The sequence below is a fragment of the Lepidochelys olivacea genome (assembly GCF_965140295.1).
Source record: "Lepidochelys olivacea isolate rLepOli2 genome assembly, chromosome: 9".
Classification (NCBI taxonomy): Eukaryota; Metazoa; Chordata; order Testudines; family Cheloniidae; genus Lepidochelys; species Lepidochelys olivacea.
Genome location: NC_140419.1, coordinates 27,631,488 through 27,657,466, shown reverse-complemented (window position 1 = coordinate 27,657,466; position 25,979 = coordinate 27,631,488). Strand labels below are relative to the sequence as shown.

The 25,979-nt window shown below is 42.0% G+C and overlaps 1 protein-coding gene across 3 annotated transcripts; it reads right to left on the bottom strand.

Moving 5' to 3' along the window:
- Positions 1-338: 338 nt before the first annotated feature.
- On the bottom strand, positions 339-25,979 carry MINDY4B (MINDY family member 4B). Of its 3 annotated transcripts, none has more exons than XM_084638258.1 (10): positions 25,772-25,979; positions 22,400-22,519; positions 18,798-18,892; positions 15,680-15,845; positions 15,169-15,234; positions 14,464-14,534; positions 13,520-13,592; positions 11,189-11,362; positions 4,441-4,621; positions 339-655 (listed from the first exon to the last, which is right to left on the bottom strand). In XM_084638258.1, exons 1-10 carry the CDS (start codon positions 25,868-25,870, stop codon positions 639-641), a joined length of 1,062 nt encoding a protein of 353 aa, XP_084494384.1. In that variant the 5' UTR covers positions 25,871-25,979; the 3' UTR covers positions 339-638. The 3 variants fall into 3 exon arrangements, with proteins under 3 accessions (XP_084494384.1, XP_084494383.1, XP_084494385.1); XM_084638257.1 differs by lacking the exon at positions 339-655 and adding an exon at positions 2,294-2,566; XM_084638259.1 differs by lacking the exons at positions 339-655; positions 15,169-15,234; positions 15,680-15,845; positions 18,798-18,892 and adding an exon at positions 2,294-2,566.

Sequence of the window (25,979 nt, the reverse complement as noted above, 5' to 3'; positions counted from 1 at the left end):
TGTGGAGAGCTTAAATAACATTTAATGCAAGAGATTTTATGTAGAGCAGGTGTTTTAGGATATTGTTTATTGCTAAAAATGTTTGATTTACATGGGGTTTTTTGTGTGCAATAGATGCAAATTGTTCTCAGTAGTGACAAGTTCTTTACACTTTTATACTGTACTGTCTATCTGTCTGTGCACACAATCAAAGGACACCATTCTGATAAGATCAATTTTCTGTTTATTTCATGGAACAGTTAATATCATATGACTTTTTACTTTTAGATGTTCAGGTATGTCATGTTACATAACGTTTACATGCTTATACATATAAACAGAATATTTGTATGTGTTTTCAGAGAAAAAGAGACAAAGAATGACAAGAAAACTGAGAGGAAGTGTATTGTAAAATGCAGTCACTAGAATACTCTGTTCCTGATTTGTCAATGTGTCTGGGTATCTGAGGCAGGAATCAGTCACCAGTTCTATACCAGAGCTCTACCACTGACTTGTTGACATGATGTTGTTTTTCCTCTCATTGAAATTAAAATGCAGTTTTCAAAAGGGTTGGATGAAACTAACCCAGGGTGAGTGTTTTTTCTCATCACTGTAGTTCACCAAAATTATAAAGAAATTGGTCTAGATAAAATGTTTTGTCAGAAAAGTCCAAGTCCTATAATGAAGGAGAATTGTAAGAATTAATTTACAGTGGAAATTAATTTCCTGTTACAGTTTCATTTGAACAGACTACCAGCTTCTGTTTCCTCCATACCTATTATGGTAGCACTCAGTTGGTTAGTTGCCAGGGCTCTGTTGTTCCAGAAATAGATACTCACTCCATAGTAATAGTTTAACTTTTTTACTAGCAAAGTGGTAGCGACTCTGATTACAGGTTAAGTTGGTGTGTGCAGTATATGGATGGGGTGACCACCTGTCCCGAATTGGGTGGGACAGGCCTGAAATGCAGAGTTCAAGTTCCGGTCCGGGGCTGAATGACTCTGGGACAGCATTTGTCCCAGAATCCCTCCGGCACAGCTCTGCACTTTCCCTGAGGCTCAGGGGTGGCACTAGTCTCTACCGTGGCGGGGGTCTGAGGTGAGCCAGGCAGTAATAAGAGCTGGTCAGGTAGCTTGGGCCGCTGTGGGGAGCCTGGGACTGTCCACCTGCCCTTGGTGGTGTGGCTCGGGGGGGCAGGGACACTGGCTGGGGTCTGGTCTCGGGCACCCCAGCCCCCCATCCAGGGCAGGTGGAGGGTTTGGGGCTCCACACAGTTGCCCGGCTCCTTGGGCTGCTCTTACCATAGCCCGGCTCCAGCCTCTGGCCTGGCCAGGGCCTCTGGGTTGGGTGGGGTCTCAGGGGAAGAGGAGGAGGAGAAGCAGGGGGAGGGGCCACAGCTGGGGGTGCAGGACTCCTGCATATGTCCTGCTTTTGCCTTTTGAAAAGATGGTCGCCCTATATATATGGAATGCACACAGGGAAGGGACAGCTGTCCACAAAAGACCTTGTAGTAATCACTGGGCCAAAGGAATCCCTGTGTGAAACTGAGTCCTGGCACAAGGGTGCAACTGGAGTGCAGAAAGTGCAGTTCTACTCTCCACCATCCTGAAATTCAAGGAATGAATGTCATTCAATATTTGAAGCAGGGCTACATTCTCACATTTAAAGTCTTCGGGTGGGACTTTAATAATTGGTCAGAGTTGCCTCATATTTGCTCCCAGTGCGAGCAAAGTTAGGTCAATGCTGAGTGCATTTGAAAAATCACATGCTATTGTACCTTGCAACCAAAAATGCCTCAGAAGTGAGCTGTATCTAGTTCCCAGCTTCAAATCCTATGCTCAGTCCACTAGGACGCTTTCTTTACTTACAGTAGAAGATTTCTTTTTTTAAAGACATTAATTAAGTGACAAGTCAGAAGTGCAAAGAATTTGAAACGTTGAGCAGCTTACATTTCATACACATCAGATGAACATAATGGTCATTTATACTATCCTCGCTTTATTGACTCTGATTTTATTTCCCCTACGTACAACACATATAGGAGATACTATTATTCAGTTAACATCACTGCTTGCCCTGGGAGAAAGTGATAGTGTTGGTGTGGCCCCTTCTTCCTCCCAAAAAGTTGCCATGCTCCACTTTTCTCCTTACTCTTTTTTCAGCCTGCAGCTGTGAGAAGTGTGTGTGTGTGTGTGTAGCATAAACTACACCCCCTCCCAGAATTCTTGTATAGATTAAAAGAGTTTAATAATGAATTCTTCTGTTTCATAAATGATAATTTATAACCAAATGCAAAGTGATTCGAAATGCCAGTCTAAGCTGGGAGTCCTGTTAAGATGGCAAAGATTGTTCTAATGGTAACAAAGCATTCTTTTCCTCAGTGGACTTCCGTACTTTACAGAGCCAGTCACAGGGCCGTGGATGCCACATTTGTGCAGTCTCTTTCTTCAGAAGAATGGGACAGCCCCATTCCAGTTGATGGCTGCCCCCTCCCACTTAGTTCTGATTGCCATCTCCACAGAAGGAAATCTCTTTTCTGGGTCACTTTCTTCACAGTGATTCTTTTCCCAATGATGAGAATGAGTGTCTGAAAGAGCAGTGCCCCAAATTCAGTGAAAAAACCCCAGCAATATGAGTCTAATTGCTACAGCTCCATTGGCTGTTTTGTGCAACCGCTGATCAGATTTTAAAATTCCACATTAGAAGCCTAATGGGACTGTGTGGTAATATTCGGCTCTTCTACATGCAGAGCTGGTCTAGAACTGCTAGGCAAATGCAGCTATTGCAGATGAAACTCTAGACTCATGGCAATATGCAGTTTAAATTTAACATAGGTGGCACTGCTTGCTTTCCAACAGTTCATAATTTCAAAGGCGACTATTTTAAATGTTCAATTTTTGGGGTCAGAATTTCAGAAAGTGAGGCTTGAAGTCTGTGGGCATTACAAGCATATGGGCATGCAACTGGAACGAACTGTTGGTGTAAAAATGGACAAGGACCTCACATCCTAAAAATCTGACCCTAGTTTACAATAGCAGTAATGACCTCTGGGTGGCACACTTCCTGGCAGTTTAAGACCAGCTATGTTAAAGGCCCTTGGGCTCTCAATCCTTCCCCTTGATTATAAATAGGCTGGAGAGGCCCTTTCCATCAGTTATTACTTGATTCTGAACTCAGTGAAACGGTTCAGAATGAAGTCTTGCTTTCCCATGGGTTATTGTGCCAGTCATTAGCTGTTTAGAAGGCTGTTATTGAAAATACATCAAAGTCTGCACCTGCAGCAGCATGCAAAGCTCAGGATATACAGTTTATTAAATCAGAGCAGCCATAACGTCCCCTAGTGGCTTTTAGATAGCAGTGATGGGGCAAAGGGTGGTGGGAAAGCTGCAGGTGGGGTTACAATGTAGTGCATGGAATGAAAGTATAATCGTTGAGTCACAGTTCTAGGGCCCATCCAACCAGAATGGCAGTCCCTGAGCCACCTCCTACAGATCCAGTTCCCGGCTCCAATAAACTGCTGTACCCCAAAAGACCTAGCCTCAGCGGCGTACAGTGCAGTAGAGTAGCAGCAGACTGGCCATCGTGGCACAGTCTCTTTCTGTACCTATTAGACACAAATGGATGATCTGGCCTATGGGCTGCAACATCGTGATGTATCTGTGCTATTGTTTCATTAGGGGAGGACAGTTTTGCGATTAAGTCACTGGACTGGGACTCAGGAGATCTGGATTCAATTCCTAGGTCTGCCATTGACCTTTGGCAGGTAATTTAATCTCTCTGTGCCTCAGTCTCCCATCTGTAAATGTGGATAATAATACTTCCTCTCTTCCACCCTTGTCCATTAAGATTGTGAACTCTGTAGGGCAGGGGCTGTCTCACACTAGGTGTCCGTACAGCACTTGGTACAGTTAGGCCCTGATCTTGGTTGGAGCCTCAAGTCACTACTGTAATACATGTAATAATAATAATGTGATCCCAGTCCTGCATTTTGCTGTGCTCTCAATTCCTATTAATATTGGTGGGTATCGAGGATGCTGAGCATCTCAAATGATTTTGTGTGGGGGGGTGGAGGGTGAGAAAACCTGGATTTGTGCTGAAATGGCCCACCTGATGATCACTTTAGATAAGCTATTACCAGCAGGACAGTGGGGTGGGAGGAGGTATTGGTTCATATTCTCTGTGTGTATATAAAGTCTGCTGCAGTTTCCACGGTATGCATCCGATGAAGTGAGCTGTAGCTCACGAAAGCTTATGCTCTAATAAATTGGTTAGTCTCTAAGGTGCCACAAGTACTCCTTTTCTTTTTGCGAATACAGACTAACACGGCTGTTACTCTGAAACTTTTGATTTGAGCCATCTCTTATGCACTGTTTACTGTATCTTCTACATGAACAGACTAATATCAAACACTGACAGTGATATACATTTAAATACCTTTCTTTGATAAGCTTAAATGCCTACCTACTGTTAGATGTACTGTTTTTTTCTGTGATGGCTGCCCATTATATAAGTAAAGATCAAAGATGTGTTCCATTTTCCAGTCGGATAAGAGCAGCCTGTTTGTGCTGAAAAGAACACTGTATATGCCACTGATGTTGCACAGCCAGATGGGTAATTTAGGAGTCTTTAGCATGCTTCCAACCTGGGGGGGAAAAGGGTATTTCAAACATACTTTCATTATTAATAGGCACTTAATGTCTATGTTGCTTTAAAGGAACATTAGTTTTACTGCTCTGAATACAGAGTTACTAGGAGGTATTACTGTCCATTCCCTCTAGTAATATCTCTGCAGATACCTTTTAATCAGGACATGAGTAAATAAGTCAAGGTGGTATAAATGATATATGTCTCAAGTTGAACTCCAGCGCGGATGAAATCCTCACCTGTGCTTTCATGTCTATTGATTTACAGCAGCTGAGGATCTCACCCACTATGTTTTAGCTTGAGAAGTGCACTTTGCTTTATGGATAGTGTAATAAAAAATCTCCAGTAGATCCTAAGCCTGGGAATACATTTACGGGAATCAGCTTTTAAAAATAACACTGACATAATGGGGTTCCAAATGGTCTAAGAAAGGGTGAGATAATGAATGGGTTGTAGCCAGTTCAACAAATTGTGGACCCAATTCCACAGTCCTATGTTCATTCTAAAGTGCATTTGTGCAATTGCTACTGAACGTTGGTGCTATTCTGTCAGTAGGTCTATGTGGTAATGTAAGCAGCTAACATCAGCATCTGAAAATATAGAAAAGAAACAGTGGTATGATGTGGTGTGACCGTGGAGAGGAAGGTGTATTCAGTGGGGTTTGAAGGGCTGAACGTTGCAACAAGAAAAGTCTTTCTAAAAGTATGTAATCTATTTCTCCCCATGAGTAGCAGTGAACTCTCCCAGTCCAGTATGTTTCCAGGTAGTCTGAGCATTGCATTATCCTCCAGGACCTGCTTCATAATGTCTCTTCATAGAAACCTCAGACCTCTGGGCTAGGTTGTGATCTCAGTTACACAGGTGTAAATATACAGGAACTCTCTTGGGCATAATTCTCATTTCGCTTACTTATATAGGTTTTAGGGCTGTCAATTAATTGCAGTTAACTCATGCAATTAACTCAAAAAAATTAACTGCAATTAAAAAAAATTAATCACGATTAATTGCACTGTTAAACAATAGAATACTAATTGAAATTTATTAAATATTTTGTATGTTTTTCTACATTTTCAAATATATTGATTTCTATTACAACACAATACAAAGTGTACACTGCTCACTTTATATTATTATTTTTTATTACAAATATTTGCACTGTAAAAATGATAAACAAAAGAAATAGTATTTTTCAGTTCACGTCATACAAGTACTGTAGTGCAATCTCTTTATCGTGAAAGTGTAACTTACAAATTTATATATTTTTTTGTTACATAACTGCACTCAAAAACAAAACCATGTCAAAACTTTAGAGCTTACAAATCCACTCAGTCCTACTTCTTGTTCAGCCAATCGCTAAGACAAACAAGTTTGTTTACATTTATGGGAGATACTGCTGACTGCTTCTTATTTACAGTGTCACCTGAAAGTGGGCACAGGTGTTCGCATGGCACTTTTGTAGCTGGTGTTGCAAGATATTTATGTGCTAGATATGCTAAACATTCATATGCCCCTTCATGCTTCGGTCACCATTCCAGAGACATGCTTCCATGCTGATGACGCTCCTTAAAAAAAATAATGCGTTAATTAAATTTGTGACTGAACTCTTTGAGGGAGAATTGTATGCCTCCTCCTCTGTTTTACCCACATTTTGCCATATATTTCGTGTTATAGCAGTCTTGGATGGTGATCCAGCACATGTTCGTTTTAAGAACACGTTCACGGCAGATTTGACAAAATGCAAAGAAGGTATCAATGTGAGATTTCTAAGGATAAATGCAGCACTCGACCCAAGGTTTAAGGATCTGAAGTGCCTTCCAAAATCTGAGAGGGAGAAGGTGTGGAGCATGCTTTCAGAAGTCTTAAAAGAGCAACACTCTGCTGCGGAAAATACAGAACCCAAACCACCAAAAAAGGAAATCAGCCTTCTGCTGGTGGCATCTGACTCCGATGATGAAAATGAACATGTGTCAGTCTGCACTGCTTTGGATCGTTATTGAGCAGAACCCGTCATCAGCATGGACGCATGTCCTCTGGAATGGTGGTTGAAGCATGTAGAGACATATGAATCTTTAACGCATCTGGCATGTAGATATCTTGTGACACCGGCTATGACAGTGTCATGCAAACGCCTGTTCTCACTGTCAGGTGACATTGTAAACAGGGAGCAGGAGGCATATTCTCCTGCAAATTGTAACCAGACTTGTTTGTCTGAGCGATTGGCTGAACAAGAAGTAGGACTGCGTGGACTTGTAGCTTCTAAAGTTTTACATTGTTTTATTTTTGAATGCAGTTTTTTTTGTACATAATTCTACATGTGTAAGTTCAACTTTCATGATAAAGAGATTGCACTACAGTACTTGTATTAGGTGAACTGAAATATACTATTTATTTTTTTATAGTGCAAATATTTGTAATAAAAAATAAATATAGTGAGGACTGTCCACTTGGTATTCAGTGTTGTAATTGAAATCAATCTATTTGAAAATGTAGAAAACATCCAAAAATATTTAAATAAATGGTATTCTATTATTAACAGTGCGATTAATTGCTCAATTAATTTTTTAAATCGCTTGACAACCCTAATAGGTTTTATAGTGATGTAACACCACTTAAGTTGCTTTGGATTTATACAGGGGTAAGTGAAATCAGAACGTGCCCCCATAACTTAAAACAGAAAAATAATGGGGGTGCTCTCTAAATGGTATAAAATGTAATAAATACTGCTGTTACAGAGAACAGGCCAAATTCAGTTCTGGTGTAAGAGGACATAAGTCCATAGACTTCGATGGAGTTGTGTCTGCTTACAACAGGGCTGAATTGGCCTCTCATGAAAGGTCTTGTGTCTCTGTTGGCAGGCTATTGTGAGGATCACTTGGGGAAATGCAAATTTAATGTCTCTGGATGTGGCCTTTGAACCTTGTTTTCATTGCTTTTCCATTAAGTTTGGACTCTGATGTCATATGATATATATTTGGCAGTCTCAGACCAGTGCTTCATCGACAAACAGCTTGCATCCAATGACCATTAACATTAAGTCTGGTGTGTAAAGATGAATTACCAAGGTGAAATGAGATATGACCAATCTAGAGACAGAATAATTCCTCACTTTGAGAACAAAATCTGTCAGGCAGAATTAAGTACCGAAGAAGAAGGAACCCCCTAAACAGTTTATAGACTCTAGTCCTTAGACATATCCATGCAGTAGTTTATTAGGAAAGACAGCTAAGATTAACTCTAGCATTTGATGGTGTAAATAATTCCTCATACATAAAAGAAGAAAAGAAACTTTATGTTTTGCATTATTGTGTATTCTCTCTTGTTTGGGGAAGGGGGAAAGCATCCTATCTAGAAAGATTAATAATGCAAGTCAGCTGAAAAAAGTGAATTGGACAACAATGTCTTGTATGTCAAGTTTGAAATGATCACCATGCTATTGATGTATGTAAGCCTCAAGAGCATGACAATGAGAGTAACACATGTAAGGAAAGAAAGAACAACATGTATTGAGTCTTCTCTGGATAAGTGAAATTAACCCCAGAGGGTCATGTTTGCATTTGTTCTGCATTAACTAGATCTGTGAAAATATTTCAGTCTTAAAAAGGGAACTAATATAAGAAAACCTTGGCTCAGGTCCACAAAGGTATTTAGGATTCCAAATTTGGATCTGGGCCCTAGTAACTCAAGACCTTAAAATAAATGTCCCAAGACATTAAAAGACTCTTCAAGCAGCTTAAATCCCATCTTCATAAAGGGCAGACTGTGTTGTTTTAAACTCCTATGGGAGTAGGCAAAAAGCAGATGGAAGTAGCAGTTTCCCAGCATTGACAGTCTAGAAGTGTATTTGAATCTTTAAAGCAAATCGTGACTGACTAAACTTCACAGCACCTCTGGGAGATAGGTAAATCTTATCCTGATGTAAGCAGTGTCAGGATGAGCTTCACCCTGACATTTGGTGGTGAGGTGTGGCAAGTTGTGGAAAAGAACTTCAGGGGCTGATCTCATTTGCATAGGCACACCCACCCCGCCTAGAATGAGGCCATAGCTGCCCAAATGGTCACTTTGGCTGCTGTGGGATCCCCAGTGTCTCTGTTATTGGGGCAGGAAGAATAAATTGTTATTACCCTGATTATGGGAACTGTGCTTGGAACTGTACTTGGCCTTTTGTTATGATGGAGGGACTCACCATCAACTAAGTAGCACTCGCTAGGCAAGGGTCGTGGGTTTTAAAACTCTGTGAATTGAGAGAGGCTGGGGACAAGTATTAATACTTGGTGGCATGGGCCCCTTGGTGAGGGCCTTACATGCTAATTGCACTTTCTCCTCTCTCCACTGTGGAATATCAGAGCTAATTTTGATTCCATTAGGAGTCTAGTTACAGGCTGCTGAGCTCACTTTGGGCTAATGATGTACCAGCACTGAGGCTCCCCTACTACAAGCTGAATTCACCAAAGAGCTGAACTGACTAAGATTTCAGTGAACTGAAATCACTGAGCGTTGTGTTAAGTAGTGGGGGAGCCTGAAGATATATTGTGGAGCAGTTTGTGGGACGGCTGGAGTGCCTTGTGGACAGGCTGGTGGAGCAGTTCGTAGGATGGCGGAAGCTGCTGGTGGGACGCGGAGCAGTTTGTGGACCGGCTGGTGGAGCGCGGAGCTGAGTGAAGGAGTTCGTGGGGCGGCTAGCAGAGCGAAGCGAAGGCCTATGGAGCTGTGGGGTGGTCAGCTTCAGATCATGTAAGGTGCCTCTTACCCCCGTCCCATCTCCACCCAGGTTGGGAGGTAAAGCTCCGCAGATAAACTTTCAAACTCTGGGGCTGCCCTGACCAGGGACAGAGACTTTTGGGTCATTGGACTTTTGGGACTTTGGGTGATTTGGGGTTGCTGGACTCAAGAACCAAAGGGAAAGGGGCATCCCCCAATTTGCTTGGGGTGGGTTTTTTTGCTCATGGGTTGTGTTATGAATCCTGTTGGTGGTGTTTTCCCAACATAATGCCACATTGTTTCTCTCTGTTATTAAAAGGCTTTTTGCTACACTCAGACTATGTGCTTGCGAGAGGGGAAGTATTGCCTCTTGGAGGCACCCAGCGGGGGTGGTATATATTTGTCCCAGGTCACTGGGTGGGGGCTCGAGCCGGTTTGCATTGTGTTATTGGAATGGATCCCCTAGATATTGAACCCGGCCCTTGTTGCTGCCAACTCTGACGGGCAGAAGGGTTACACTTATTTTACAGAAAGGGAAACAGAGGCATTGACAGGGTATTTGAACTGCCCCAAAGCCACACAAGTCAGTAGCAAAGCCAGGGATTAGAACCCAGAGAATCATGACTCTCAGTCATGAACACCATCCATCAGACCACACTGCCCTTCTTTACATATACATCAGAGTGTTTCATTGTCTTCATTCTTTCCATCAGCGATACTTTCACTCTTCAGCCAATTTTATTACTGTGTTTGATGTGTTACTCTGAGGGCTGTAGCTTTGAAGCCCTGGAGTTTGCAAGGCAACACACTGAGTACTGGGGTTGTTCTCCTATGGCCTGAACAAGGGTGCTGGAAAATCCTTAGGGAACAAAGGAAAAGAATAGGGAGCACTGGAAACTATACAGCAGCTCCTCGGATCTGCTGGTGGTGTAGGCACGTGAGCAAAGTGTGGTTGTTTTAGCCATCTAAGTGGAAACTCCTGTGATGCAGCAGGCCAGGGATTGGACAAAAGGAGGGGGCAGGAGTGTGCCTTAAAGGTTCAGCATATGGGCATCTAGCGGTGGGGATTGAGTATGGGAGGCGGGTGGGAAAGTGTGGGAGCTGTAGACTGAGAATGTGTGTGTCTGTGTCCAGCAGTAACTGTAAATGTGTGGCCATCCATTGCCCTTCTGCATTGGCAGTGAGTGGAGTGTGACTTATACAATGAGAATGTGTGTGTGTGTAGACCTGGCTAACTGGGGCTGGCTGCATTTTGGCTTAATGCAGACATTGTCAGCTTTAGTTCAGATGGCTTTCTACAAATGTATTTCCATATTTTCTTTGCATGATCCTCCTTTTCCCCCTGTCCCTCCTCCCACTGACTCCACCTACTTTCTACCCAGCTACACTCAGATTATGTGCCTATGATCTGTTTTTATGCTAGTTTTGTGTGTGTCACTGTTGGCACGTTTTAGCTGCATGGCAGGGTGGCATTGAGACAACAACCCTGTAATTACCTAGTCTTCAGATGCTTTACTTGATCACTTATTGCCTATTCCCTTATTCCACTGCCTTTTTCCAATGCCATGATGTGGCCCCCACCCTCAGTAACCGTTGTGCTTTCATTATATTGCCCAACAGGAACCTTTCTAAGACGGTTTGCAGGTTTCACATGATTTGTCTTCATTAGTATTTTATCTTGAGTTACCTAACTCAAATTAAGAACACACTTTATTTTCCAGTGAAGATAAGCTCCCAGTCTACAGAGGCTAAATGAAATTTAAGGGGAAAGCTGATGATATATAGTGCACTCACTGTAATAATCTGAAGCCAGGGGAACTGAGCATAGGCGTGTCAGTGCAGCTCAGTGATTTGCATACGCTCTCACCTGGAGGGGTCTGTAACGCTCCACTTCCTCCTTGTTCCAGCGTAAATAGCCCACATCACTGCGGGCCAGGACTCCATGCAATAGTTCTTGCACTCCACCTTCACTGTCAAATTTCTGGAACCCATTAAATACATGTGGACTTGCTCTGCCTGTTAAAATGACGTTGAGAATTGCCTAGAGGGGAAATGACCTACAATTACACTTTCAGGCAGCAGAGCAGAAACTACGCTCTAGAATTCCTTGCTGTTGTTCATCTTTCCTATAGCTCCTTTTTTTTCTCTATATAGAGTAGGTGGCACAAAAGCATGATTTCATACACATCTGTCTTAGGCATTTTCAGGACACCTGTCACCCTGGTACCTACATGCCAGTAATAATACTTGTCATTACATAGAGCCTTCCAGATGTCACTTCCCTGTGACAAAGATAAGTATTTTGAACTCCGTTTTACAGATGGGGAAATTGATGCAGAGAGGTTAAGCAACTTTCCCATGGCCACATCGTGAGTCAGTGGCATAGCCAGGACTAGAACTCAGAAGCGTTGCCTCTGAACCCAGGCTCATTCTGCTAGACCATGCTTGTGTTGATGGAAGTTTCAAAACTGTATAATCAGTAGTAAAAACCCCATTGTGTCTATGGGAATGTGAGGATGGATTCATTATATTAATTAATGAAAATATGGGCAGGCAGCAAAACCAAACTCAGACTTCTGCTTACAACAGGTTGCCATCCATTACTTCACCAGGATGTGCTTGCTATTAAAGACAACTTCTGTTCTCTTCTCATTTCCACTTGTTTTGCAAGCATCCTCAGAGAGGAAAAGCAATTGCTATGATTCTGAACCCTAGGCACTTAAATCTTGCTTGTCACTGATGTCTCCCACAAATAATTGCATAGGTGCTGAAACTAGGGGTGCTGCAGCACTCCCTGGCTTGAAGTGGTTTCCATTATATACAGGGTTTACAGTTTGGTTCAATGGGCTCTCAGCACCTCCACTATAAAAACTATTCCAGCATCCCTGAATAACTGAGGTTTATTTTATGCTGCACAAGCACATATATCTATTTGCTTCCCCCTAACACCTGCTTGTACTTCTGTATTATCCTTTAGTGTGCCTTGAAGATAGACCTAGGTAGGCAATCTGTACCTTCTGATGCCTTTTGATTCAAGTAACTAGAAGTGGGAAAATATTTGCATTTACATTTGTAATGCTTGCCATGTGAGCATTTTTGCATTTTGTCAAAAATCCAAAACTGGCCCTATTTTTGAAAAAATCCCAAACTAAAACAAGCTCACTATCATGTGAACCTTTTTAATTTTGCATGTTTTTAGACTTAATTTCCTGTTTTTATGATCTTTTGCCCCCAAAGCCACATAATTTTCAGAGGTGGAAAAATACCTAATGAAGCCACCATAGCAGATGTCAGGAGAATGCCTGAAGCTTTACACAGCCCAGCAATGCCCTTGGCAATAAAACACAGCATTTTGCGACAGTAAAAACCATAATGATGGCTCTCAATCCTCATTGTCATTTCTGGATATAGACATCTAGCACACAGTAATCTGCTTTTCTTCTCTGCAAATAATAGGTGCCAGATCCTTAGCTGGTGGAAACTCATGTTACATCCATTGAATGAGGATCTGTCCCATAACCCTTTATGGCCTAACATTTGCCTTTTAGCAAAACATAGTAAAAGTTATGACTGTTTTTCTACCTCAGCCACCAAATGATGTAGGAAATCATCTTCATCATGGGTAACATTAGTGATTCAAATTCTGGGAGACCAACGGTCAGCTATGGTAGGTGTATGAACCATGAACAGTAAAAATCATCTGTTTGATAGGACTTGTAGAGGCTGACGCAAATAGTTTTTGAGTGGGGTGGGATGGGGATATCTACTGGGCCTACTCTTTGCTGCCTGGTTTGTTCTGTTTTCTCATTGTATTTTGGTGTGTGGTGATATTTTTTGAGACTACAAGTTTAGTTGTGGCCAGGACATCTAGAGTTTGTGTACAGATGTTCTTTTTTATATTTTAAATGGAAAGTAAGAAATCATAAAAATATTTTTGTAATTGGGAAGACCTTGATGGATTCTTTCTGAAATTGAAAAGACTAGAAGCAATAATGGAAATTGACCTAAAATGCGTACACTAATGTTAAGACAGTCAATTAGGAGAGCATGATTCTAAAGTGTCAGAAATACCTTTTGACCATATTTGGAAGTGGAACCATTTACCTTTAGGGAGGTCTTATTAAGAATTGTGAATATTAGGTAAACTGATTACACATATTTTACAAGAACCATTCAGGAAAAAATCACATAGTCCTACCTGTCTACAGATGAAGTTTCCAAGACTGAATTGTAACAGATGAGATGTTGTGAAGTCTAGGTCTTTTTGGAGCCTGTGCAACCAAAAACAAAGTATTATTGTGGTGTCAGCTGAATGATAGGAATGACTCTGTACATCAGTGTATGATTGTCAAGAAAAATTAAAGTGGCAATATGTTCCTCAGGGTTCTTTTGTTTTTCTTTATTACAGGCAAGGCAGTGGTGATTGAGCTATACTATTATTTATAAACCCAGGTTTAACTTTTATTCGAGTTGGATCTGAGATGCAAAATTCAAATTTAGACCCAGACCCAAACTTTCCCAAAATGTATGTATGTTTGGTTCACAAGGTTTGGTTCCGGGTGGTCTTTAGCATTTTCTGGTAACTATTATTAACAATTCTAATACCTATCTTTAGGAATTGAACTGAAATATTAGTGGGTAACATTTTGAAAAGTGCCTAAGACCTGGTCTACTCACCTATTTTGTATGGCTATATCTATTTTTGTTAGGGGTATAATTTTTTTAAAACTAAAATACTGATACAACTCTGGTGTGGATGCAGTAATATTGGTATAAAAGTGCCTTATATCAATACAACTTATTCCCTATCCCACATAGGAATAACTATACTAGTATAAAGCACCTTTACACCAATACAATTGCATCCATTCTTAGGGTGGGGATAGAGGTTGTGCCACTTACCTTTATTAGTATAGTTAGAGTGATAATTTTTGAGTGTATACAAACCCCTTAGTGATTTAGGTGTCTAAGTCCCATTGACTTTCAGTCACTGTCACCACTATCTATGTGATAAGAGTTGGTACAATACAGGTATAATTTGGCTTCCCTCTCCTAATTCCTCCCAGTGTCATGAGGAAAGAGACCACTTCATATGATATTGCTAAACATGTATAGAAGGTTTTAAAAAAAGACATAATTTACCTTTCCAACGTCCTAGAGAAAAGCAAGCTGTATAGAAATAAGATCACACCATGGCTTCCTTCACCTTTGAACTGATTAAAAAACAATAAAGAAGGAATTATGGCAGTTACCCATGATTGGTTGAGATACCCCTTCTGTTAACTCTTCAGATTTGTATCCCTTGCGCCTTTTGCTACAATCTTAGATGAAAATACTGGACCAAATGCATGAGCTGCTACTGCAGTCAATGGGAGCTTTGCCACTGATTTATTAATCACAGTAGGATCAGATCAAAAGGGGTGATAGCAATCTTTCATATCATTTCTATTATTTCATAGAACAAACTACAGTCCTATTTGTTGTTTTCTTTGTATGCAGATTTTAACAAATGATTTTAGTGACTTTACAATTTTTTTGTATTTTTACAAACCACTTTTTCATTAACATAAAATTTAGCTCCTGATTACATAGAGTGGAGTATCCTGATCCCATTGAAGTCACTGGCCAAACTCCCATTACTTTCACTGAGAGCAGGATCAAGCCGCGTAATGTATTGTTCTAATTTCCTGTAGTGAAAATCAGAAATGATTCATGACATGTTCATTAAGTTTCTGAAGATCACATTAAATATGATGTTATAAGCAAGATCAGTTTTTATACGAGAAATAGAATGGGTGGGAAGCAGCAAAATAACTCAACATAAGAAATTGCTTATTCCTCACTTACACATTGTATATGATCACAGATAAATTTCTGAGCTGCTTCTTTCTCAAAAAATTCAAACAGCTGGAGCTGTAAGTCAGGAACATAAGAAAAAAATAGAACAGAAGACATTAATTATATCCAAAAGTGGAGTTTTCAACCCACTGTTGTATTTCTTTCAGACAAACAAAAGAATAATATAGGAATCTAATCTGACTCTGCCTGAACTAAGGCATTCAATTATATACAGGAAAACTAAATAAATAGTTATAAAGTTAACATGTTTGCCCTTTTAGGAGGGTGGGAGAAATCATAGTTGTTAATCAAAAATAATTATAGCCTCTGGATTCATATAAAGAGATAGAAATACCTTTCAGAGCTCCAGCTGTGACATGGATCTTAAAGTGCTTATAATTTGTAATGTATCATAAGGTAGGGCACGGGGTTTTATGAGATTTTATATTTGTCTTTAAAAAAAAAACCCACTTTTTTCTGCAAATCTTGTTTATAACAGGTACTGTATTTTCTTACTTACTCTTTCAGTCAAGTTATCTATTTTGTAGTCTATATTGGGTGTAAAATAAGTATCAGTGGTGACAAGACATACAATGGCTTTCCGACATTCCCCTGCTGTCCACAGAATATCTCCCAGAGATTTTGCAAGAGCGTTTTCTTGTTCTGTTTGGCTCATTTCACATAAACTGTAATGCAGGACACAAAAGAATATGAAAGGCATGGCAATGGCCAATGAAACTACCACAGGAAAATTCTAAGGCATTGTGTACGCTCAGGGACATCCCTGATTCAGCACTCGGTGCTGGCATCTAAACATAGACAGTGCCATACTGGGCTTTGTATCAAATGAGCTAAAGGACCGGCACAAACGCAGCTACACCAACTGCTGGCAATTGTTTGCTGAATCAGGGCTGTGCCTGAGGATAGCCAAGGTTGTCATGAACATTATGGTGTTGAAGGGTTTTCTTATTATAAACGAGAGCCCTGTGTTCTGACATGATTTGGTCTTTCCTGTGTTAGAACCATTTTATAAGCATGCTACAGAATTATGATACAGTTCAATGAAGGTTAGGGTTCTAATATTCATTCTCTAACCTGGGTTGCCTCTGTCTGCGAGGGGTGAGACCACGATGTGTTATGATATGGTCAGGATACTATATCATGTAATAACCTGATCCCTGACACAATAAAATATGTATGTAGATCGGCCTTAGTTGACAACCAAATTCTATCCCCACAGTAAAACCTGTGAGAGGAGGCCAGAGGACCTTGAAGTGTTTCTGGCAGATGATCCTCTCATGGGGATGAGCTTAGAGGGTTGGAGGAGGCCAGAGTATGAAAACGATAGCACTGAGGTACCTGCTTCTCTGCAGCACTGCCTCTGCCCCTCCCTAGAATCATGCTGCCATTGGCTGTCCATGTCACAGGCAATTTTGTAAGTTAGTGCTATTAGCAGCTGCATTAGCTCCTGCCTGGTTATCTGCCGCTGTTAAAGGGGGATGGGGAGCATGGCTGGAAGAGGTTTTAGGAGTTCTGAGAGGGAGGACCTTGCCACACTGGCTTCCAGCCCTTCGGATGCATTCCCACTCAACTTTAGTGTATTAGCTCCCCTCCAAGCCTCACTGAGAGGGGTTTAAAAGTTTCTGTTAGATCTTTGCTCATGTTTTTGTCTCTCTCCTTTGGTTTCTCTGAGGGTGCTATTGAAGACTGTCACTGCCAGAGAAAGGAAGATCTGCCTTTATAGCAAGTGCAGCTTTACAGAGCTATCCTGATTACCCTGTTTGCCCTATCACCTGAACTAGGGCTAAGCAAGTTCCTGTTAAATCCTGCCTGATCTCTCTGAACCTTGGGCTGCTTTTTGTGGGTTTCAGTGCTGCATGGCATAACCTATAAAGAATTAGGGCCTGGTCCCATTGACAGCAATGAGGTTTTTTGGTTCATCAGGAAAAGGATTGGGTTCTTGGTTTGACCATATTCTTGTTGATTTACTTTCTAAATAACACATTATATGAGCCATTGAGTTATTTTCAAATAGTGTTTAGTGCAGGGGTAGGCAAAGTTTTTGGCCTGCAGGCCACTTCTGGGTATAAAAATTGTATGGTGGGCCATGAATGCTGCAAATTGGGGGTTGGGGTGTGGGAGGGGATGAGGCCTTTGGCTGGGGGTGTGGGCTCTGGGATGGGGCTGGAGATGAGGGGTTTGGGGTACAGGAGGGTGCTCCAGGCTGGGACTGAGGGGTTCGGAGGGTGGTAGGGGGATCAGGGATGGGGCTCAGGATGGCAGGCTCCAGGCAGCGCTTACCTCAAGGAGCTCCCGAAAGCAGTGGCATGTCCCTCCTCTGGCTCATACGCGGTGGTGTGGCCAGGCAGCTCTGCACGCTGCCCCATCTGCAGGTGCCACTGCCACAGCTCCCAGAAGCAGCAGCATGCCCACGGACGGCTCCTACGCGGAGGCGTGGTGCTGGCCATGCAGTTCTGGACTCTGCCCCATCCACAGGTGCTGCCTCTGCAGCTCCCATTGGCCATGCTTGGCGTGGGGGCAGTGTGTTGTGAGCCCCCTGTCTGCCCCTACATGTAGGAGCTGGAGGGGGGACATGCTGCTGCTTCCGGGAGCCGAATGGCAAGCTCCTGACCCAGCTCCCAGGCTGGAACACTGGAGCGGGTCAAGCCCTTGACCCCACTCCCTGGCAGGAGCTCAAGGGCAAATTAAAAGGCCTTATGGGCTGGGTGCGGCCGTATTTGCCCACCCCCGATTTAGTGGTTTTGTGGCTGTCATAGTGAAATACTTGTCAACCCACATAGCCTGGTTTTCAGCTCCTTGACACCAGTGTAACTCTATTGATTTCAATGGAGGTCCTCCTGATTTACACCAGTGTGAGGAAAGAATCAGGCCATGAACTCCATGTGTCACAGCCTCAGCTAGTGTAGAGTTAAGCCAGTTTACACCAGATGAAAATCTAGACCGATGTGGTTACTCAGATTTTGGATCCATCAAGGAAGATATCACATTGGAAACTGGAAGGATTTGCTAAGAAAGGAGCTGCAGCAAAAACGGTTAAATTTTTTCCTTTAAAACACCGGTGAATTCCTGTTACAATATATTCAGCCAATTAGCCAGCCTGAACCCCAAATCTGGCTCTTTACCAAACAGTGCAGTCAGCACATGCATTTGTTATCATTAAGAAGGACCACACGTGCAGAGAGGGATAGCACCTGTGTTTTTCAGGGCTTTCATTCATTTTAGCGCTATCACATTGGTGTCCTTTGCAATGACTGCTGACCCCTGCCTTCTCCTTTCAAACACTGACAAAGAATGTGCTTGAGATCAGGGGAGGGTTTTAATTTCAGTTGCCAGTACAAAGGCCGGCGATGCAGCATGGAAATTGTCCATAAGTTCTGGTCACCACAACTCAAAATGGGCCAAACAAGCAAGTCCCTTGGCCATAAAACTAAAAGATTTCTGAGAGAAAAATCTATAGCAAATGGACCAGATTCTGCTCTTCACGCTTGGATTTGCAGAAGCATAATGGAGAGTAGACTCTGTCTCTGTATAACACATAGGACAACACTAATCTTTCTGTTTATGTCCAAATAATTTAAGTAATTCGTATTTTTTTGTGGGAAAGTACATTTTCTTACCCTTGGAGGGGAATATTTTCCTCTCTATTTCTTACGAACAAGCAGTATTTAATGATGTACACCTGTACAGCCATCAGAATTGCTCTTGCTCCCCCCTAGAAAAATTTCAGAGAGTTAAAAAACCGTAAAAGACCAACCCCCTGCCCCATATACTAGTGGAACCAAACTACAATGCGCTGTGTGGATTTTATGCTAATTCCAGCTGTCTCTGACCAAAGTTTTAGCTTTCAAATACCAGTGTCAGTAACTTGTCCAGCCTGTCTGAGACTCTAAAATGGCCACCATGCTACTGACAGCTCTGGAGATAAATGGAAAACTAAGTAGAGAGAGGGCTTATGAGCCTAAAATTAGGAAATCACTACCCAAGAAAGGGCACAATTTTGACCCTGCTAGATGCCTATGCTGGGAAGATGTCCCCTTTACTCCTTTATGCTGGCTACAGCTATCTGTATGGTGCAACATGGGGAGAGAGCAGCTGCTGCCCAGTCACTACTTGTCATCCTGTGCAGTGGGCATGCAGGGGCAGAGCGTAGGTGGAGCCTTGAGTAGCTAGCACAGCAGTCTGCTCTAGATATAGGACAGGTTCAGGTTGCATCTGGCTACTTTCTCCCCCTCCCCAACAGAGTCCCAGAGCACCAGAGGGACCAGATTCTCTGAATTGCAATCTGATTCCTGATCTGCTTCTAGAGTAACACAAATAGCTCCTGACCCAGGGCTCATTGCAAAGTCCAACTAAGGCCTAAATTAATAAATTAAGCAATAGCAGACCCTTCAAGATTAGAAAGTTTTGGCCGGACTAGCTAAAAGTTTTTCAGTGAGGTTAAATGGAATTGCTAGAAAGAATTGCTACATAAATAGTAGATTGTGGACATTCACAACATTAATTGCTTACTGCTGTCGTCTTGCTTTACTTTTAAGGCCCTGACCCAGGAAAGCACTTAGCATGTGTGTAACTTTAAGCACCTTAAAAAGAACAGGAGTAGTTGTGGCACCTTAGAGACTAACAAATTTATTAGAGCATAAGCTTTCATGGGCTACAGCCCACTTCATCGGATGCATAGAACACCCTTACTCTACTTGCACTACATTGATGACATCTTCATCATCTGGACCCATGGAAAAGAAGCCCTTGAGGAATTCCACCATGATTTCAACAGTTTCCATCCCACCATCAACCTCAGCCTGGACCAGTCCACACAAGAGATCCACTTCCTGGATACTACAGTGCCAATAAGCGATGGTCACATAAACACCACCCTATACCAGAAACCTACTGACCGCTATACTTACCTACATGCCTCCAGCTTCCATCCAGGACACACCACATGATCCATTGTCTACAGCCAAGCTCTAAGATACAACCACATTTGCTCCAATCTCTCAGACAGAGACAAACACCTTCAAGATCTCTATCAAGCGTTCTTAAAACTACAATACCCACCTGCTGAAGTGAAAAAACAGATTGACAGAGCCAGAAGAGTACCCAAAAGTCACCTACTACAGGACAGGCCCCATAAAGAAAATAACAGAACACCACTAGCTGTCACCTTCAGCCCCCAACTAAAACCTCTCCAGCACATCATTACAGATTTACAACCTATCATGAAAAATGATCCATCACTCTCACAGATCTTGGGAGACAGACCAGTCCTCGCTTACAGACAGCCCCCCCAACCTGAAGCAAATACTTTCCAGCAACCACACACCACACAACAAAAACACTACCCAGGAACCTATCCTTGCAACAAAGCCTAATGCCAACCCTGTCCACATATTTATTCAAGTGACATCATCATAGGACCTAATCACGTTAGCCACGTCATCAGGGGCTCGTTCTCCTGCACATCTACCAATGTGATATATGCCATCATGTGCCAGCAATGCCCCTCTGCCATGTACATTGGCCAAACAGGACAGTCTCTACGCAAAAAAATAAATGGACACAAATCTGACATCAGGAATCATAACATTCAAAAACTGGTAGGAGAACATTTCAACCTCTCTGGCCACTCAGTAAAAGATTTAAGGGTGGCAATTTTGCAACAGAAAAGCTTCAAAAACAGACTCCAGGGAGAAACTGCTGAGCTTGAATTAATATGCAAACTAGATACCATTAACTTGGGTTTGAATAAAGACTGGGAGTGGCTGGGTCATTACATATGTTGAATCTATTGCCCTAAAGTTAAGTATCCTCACACCTTCTTGTCAACTGTCTAAATGGGCCACCTTGATTATCACTACAAAAGTTTTTTTCTCCTACTGATAATAGCTCATCTTAACTAATTAGCCTCTCACAGTTTGTATGGCAACTTCCAACTTATCTGTATGTATATATATCTTCTTACTCTATGTTCCATTCTATGCATCTGATGAAGTGGGCTGTAGCCCACGAAAGCTTATGCTCTAATAAATTTGTTAGTCTCTAAGGTGCCACAAGTACTCCTGTTCTTCTTGCAGATACAGACTAACACGGCTGCTACTCTGAAACCTGTCTTTAAGCCCCTTAGTAATTACATTGAAGTTACATTGGGACTGCTCATGTTTTCAAACGTAGGTACATGCCTGCTGGATTAAAGTGAAATGTGATCACATTTGTTCCTTATGTGGATCTAGAAACATGTTGGGGCTTTCCTTATGGGACATATTTTAAATTGCCATTGGGGAGCATGCATATGATTTGAAGTCCTCTAGAGTGCATTTCATGGAGAAAAACAACAAAAATAGTGTACGGCTATTTAAAGGATGATTAAAATGTTTAAAAGAAGTTGGAAATACAGACCTCAGGATTGACTCTATGGACTAGGAAATGACAGAAATCATGAGAAAAACTGTCTAGAGAGGGGACTGGATGAGGAAATCTGAAGGGCCTGGATTGAAGAAACAAGTTTTATAAATAGGAGACGGTAAATCAACAGAGGAATCTGAACACCAGCAAAACAGAGCTGGTAAATCAGTGCAAAATAACAATACCAACAAAAGAAGAGCAATAGTAATCATATTTGGACAGTTATTACAGAGAAAAACAAAACCTTGAAGAAGCAAGACAAAAGAAACAGGAAGGAAAATCCCACTGCTAGATAGAGGAGTAAACTGAAGAGTTCTCTAAATGGTTAGATTCCTGTGTGCAGTTTCACTGCCTAAAGGAAGAACAGAGCACTTCATTACAAATCTCCTGGAAATCTCTAAATTAAAGAGTCCGCCAAAGGCATGAAAGGGGAAAAGTGCAGAAATGTCTCAAACTCTATTTCAGCCCACTACTTCTAGTACTATTATAAATAAATCCTCTCTCTTTTTGGTATTTATAGCCTTTAGATATTTGCAGACTGCTTTGTCCCCCCTCAGTCATTGCTTAGCCATGCAATATATTCAACTCTTGTAATCTCTCCTCATAAATCATTCTCTCCAGACCCATAATTATCACCTCTGAGCACATTCGAATTTGTCCATATTTCTGGTATTTAGATGCCTGGAATAGAGCACAGTGTTCAGGTGTGATCATGCAGAATTAGAGTCTGGTAAAATTAGAGTACATTTGCAAATCCCCGCAGTTCACTCTGTGATACTGAAAATACGTGGTCAGTCATTACATAAAAAAAATTTACCTTTTCTGCCTCCAAAGCATAGGATAGATCAGAATATGGAGCGTGGAACTTGAAACATGATTTTTTCCATTCATAGCTGAAGACGTGGAATGTGTTTCCAAATAACATTTTTCGGAGCCCCTTAACATGAGAGGAATAAAGATAGAATGGGTCAGATTCTCATTTACACTAGGGCCAATTTACACCACTTTGGCAATGTAGAGGGGCCTTCAAGTAGGAGTAAATTACATTTACATTCACTTTCAGGCACCTTCCCTCACATTGCCAGCGCACTGTAAAGTGGTCATAGGGTGCATCTACATTTGAGCTGGGAGATGTAATTAATTCCCAGCTTGCTTACATGTGCCTGTGCCTAAAAATAGCAGAGCGTCCCTCATGGCAGAGGCAGGGGCGTGACTAGGGGCGTATGGGCCTGAGTACATACCCAAAGGGCTAGGTGGGATTGTACTTGGGAGAGGGGGAGCCGCCACCAATGACACTGTGCTATTTTTAGGTGCAAGCTTGAGCAGAACTAGCATGGGTACATCCCTGCAAGCTGGGAATTGCACTTCCCAGCTCAAATATAGATGTACCCTTCGTGAGAAGCAGGCCCTATGACGTGAAAGGAAAGGAAGCATTTTTGGTTAGTCACGATGACTTATTTCAGGTCTCAGTTACAATAAAATATAGCTCTAGGTTGAATTATTAATTTTAGGTTATAGCACCTAGTTAAAAGGAATCCACTTTTTCAGATTTGCTGTTGCTCTTTTGTGTAATTCCAGGAATGAAAGTCTGGACCCACTGAAGTCAGTGGTAAAAATCCCATTGAGTTAAATGGGGCCAGGACTTCACCCCAGAGATGCAAAGGGGCCATAAAACTGGCTTAACTGGCTGCTTGGGAAGTCTCCTGTGTAAGGCGAAGCATAGAACTGGTGTGGCTGTTCACTCTCCCTAGTGGAATGCCTTCATCTCTTTAGTCCTACTCACATGAGTGAAGCCATGTATATATGTGTTTACCCATTCAAAATGGATAAAAAGCCACTATGCACCGATCACTTATTGTGCTGCACTTCTAGTCAGAAAACACTTAATGGGAACACCTGCCTGTGGTGTTCACCTCGTGAGAGCGTGGCATAGAAAAAAGAAGCTTGGTTTAGCCAAAAGAGAGCACGTTCCCCATACCAGTCAGAGTAGGGTGTTCCTGGGCAAACATCATGAGTCCCTCTGTGCACAGCCTCTGCTTAAGCTACTCCACATCAGAGATGGAATGATTTATGCACACAGGCTGTTGTATCCAGTGTGGAGAGATTCATTTGAAGTCAGTGCGACTACTCATGTAAACAAAGTCATTCATATACATGAGTCTTTGCAGGACTTGACCCTTACTATCTATTTTGTAAAAAGGAAAGGAGGACTTGTGGCACCTTAGAGACTCACCAATTTATTTGAGCATGAGCTTTCGTGAGCTACAGGTGAGCTCTAGCTCACGAAAGCTCATGCTCAAATAAATTGGTTGGTCTCTAAGGTGCCCCAAGTCCTGCTTTCCTTTTTGCGGATACAGATTAACACGGCTGCTATTCTGAAACCTGTCTCTGTTTTGTGTGTGTTCACCAATGCAGTTCTCGTGTCAGAATTTTACCCTTAGTGTTAAATGCCTGAGCTTTATGTTACATGGGTGTTTTACATTAATAGATAACTGGGATTTTTATTGATCCTTACAGCCTGTAGGCACCAAAGAGCAATTCTGCAAGTTCCCCATCTTCAAAAATCCCATTGAAGTCATTGGAGACTCTGCATATGGCAGGATCATGCCCCAGAATATTTAGTGACTTAAAAAACTAGCCTTTTGGATAAGGGAAGACTGTTAACGTAATCTCCTGAATTTATGACCAGTGTTCTGACACGTAGGCCAGTGGTTCTCAAAGTGTGGAGTTCCCCCCACAGGGGACGTGGAGGAACATGTAGAGGGCACATGGGGCTGGAGCCAGCCTCCACAGGGAGCAGGGAGGGAGCTTCATGCTTCCAGTGCCGCTCCATCCTCACACCAGCTCTGCCTTCAACCCTGTTCAGCCCCGAGTCCTGCTGCACCTCCAGGTCCAGCTCCATCCTCGCTCCCTCTCTGCCCCCGCGTGAGCTGCGACCCGACTCCCAGCTCCACGCCTCCCCGAGACTAGGTCTGAGCCCAGCTGCAGCTCCACTGCGCTTCCTGCCCAGGCCCCAGCCTGGCCCTGCCTCTTGCCCCGGCTCCTCTCCCATCCCCAGTTCTGCCCCCAGCTCCATCTTCCGCTCAAGCTCTGCTGCTGAGGAAGCCTTGGCTGTGCAGTCATGGGGGGGGAGGGGGACAAATTCCATTGCTGGTAATGAGAGGGAGGGTGTGACTGGAAAATTTTAAGCACCACTGCACTAGGCAACAAAAATATCAAATAGCAAAGAAACAATATCCTTTATTATTTGTCATAGTACCTGATAAACATTGTATTATATCAGTTTTGTGGCTTGTACAGCACCTGTGTTCTTTAAAAGCATAATAAATAAATAAATAATTAAATTCATATTCTTCTTTTATCAATACCGACAAACTGCGCTCTTGAATCCAATAATAATCTAATCCTCATATAACACCAGATAAATTCCCAGGCCTTTCTTGATTTGGTGAGGTTAAATTACAGCTCATGCTTAATTGACAAGATCTGCTTACCACTGCCATTTCTAGGGAGATAGGCAGGCCGCCCAGGTTTGATGAGACTGTAAGCGGTTTGGGGATTAAGAAAGGGATAGTGGATGGAAACTGTCCCTGCTTTTTGGAACTTCTAAACTGAGATGCTTCCATTCCATCCTTGTTGTCATAATCAGATTTGTGATTGTCTTGGTATTTCCATAGAGAGAAATGAACAGGACTTGTATATTCTTTCAGCTGCAGGAGTTAGAAGCTAGCTTATTCCTATGCTTGGTCCTACTAAGTTATTTCCTTCCCCCATACCCCCCAGCGTCCTTTTGTCATAACAACATGGACATGATGAAGTTAAAGTTATTTTAAAAAGTGGTAAAAGATTAAGAATACATATTCTTTGTCATATAATTCCAGATAGTTAAAAGGAAACTATAAAATATACACTGATGTTCTAGATTTGAAATAATACAGCAATATATTTAAAGAGACAGACTGACATGTAATTCTGCAACACTGCTCAAATGGTGCAATTTTTGTAATAACTGTATAGTTATCTTTCTAAAGGCGGTTTCAAGCCACATAATTCCTAAAATTTTCTGTTTATTGCATTGTGGAAACTAACACACACATAAAATCACTTTCAAGAGTCAAATTCCCAACAAGGTCGGACATTTCTATTTTTGCGGTTGGGAAAGGAATAAAACAAATACTTTTCTACTTACTATTTGGCTTTTCTTTACCTCTTCCTGCAGTATTTCAGTATAACTTAACTTTGAATCTACTCGTCTTTTGACTTGCTGTACTTTTGGACCGATGTCCATAGTTTGCCAGTGTAATGAAAGCAGTTACAGGAGAAGTTACCCAGTGACAGCTGAACCTTGGAAAAGAGAATTGCCTTCCTAGCTGTCTGGATTACCAGAGAACAGGAGA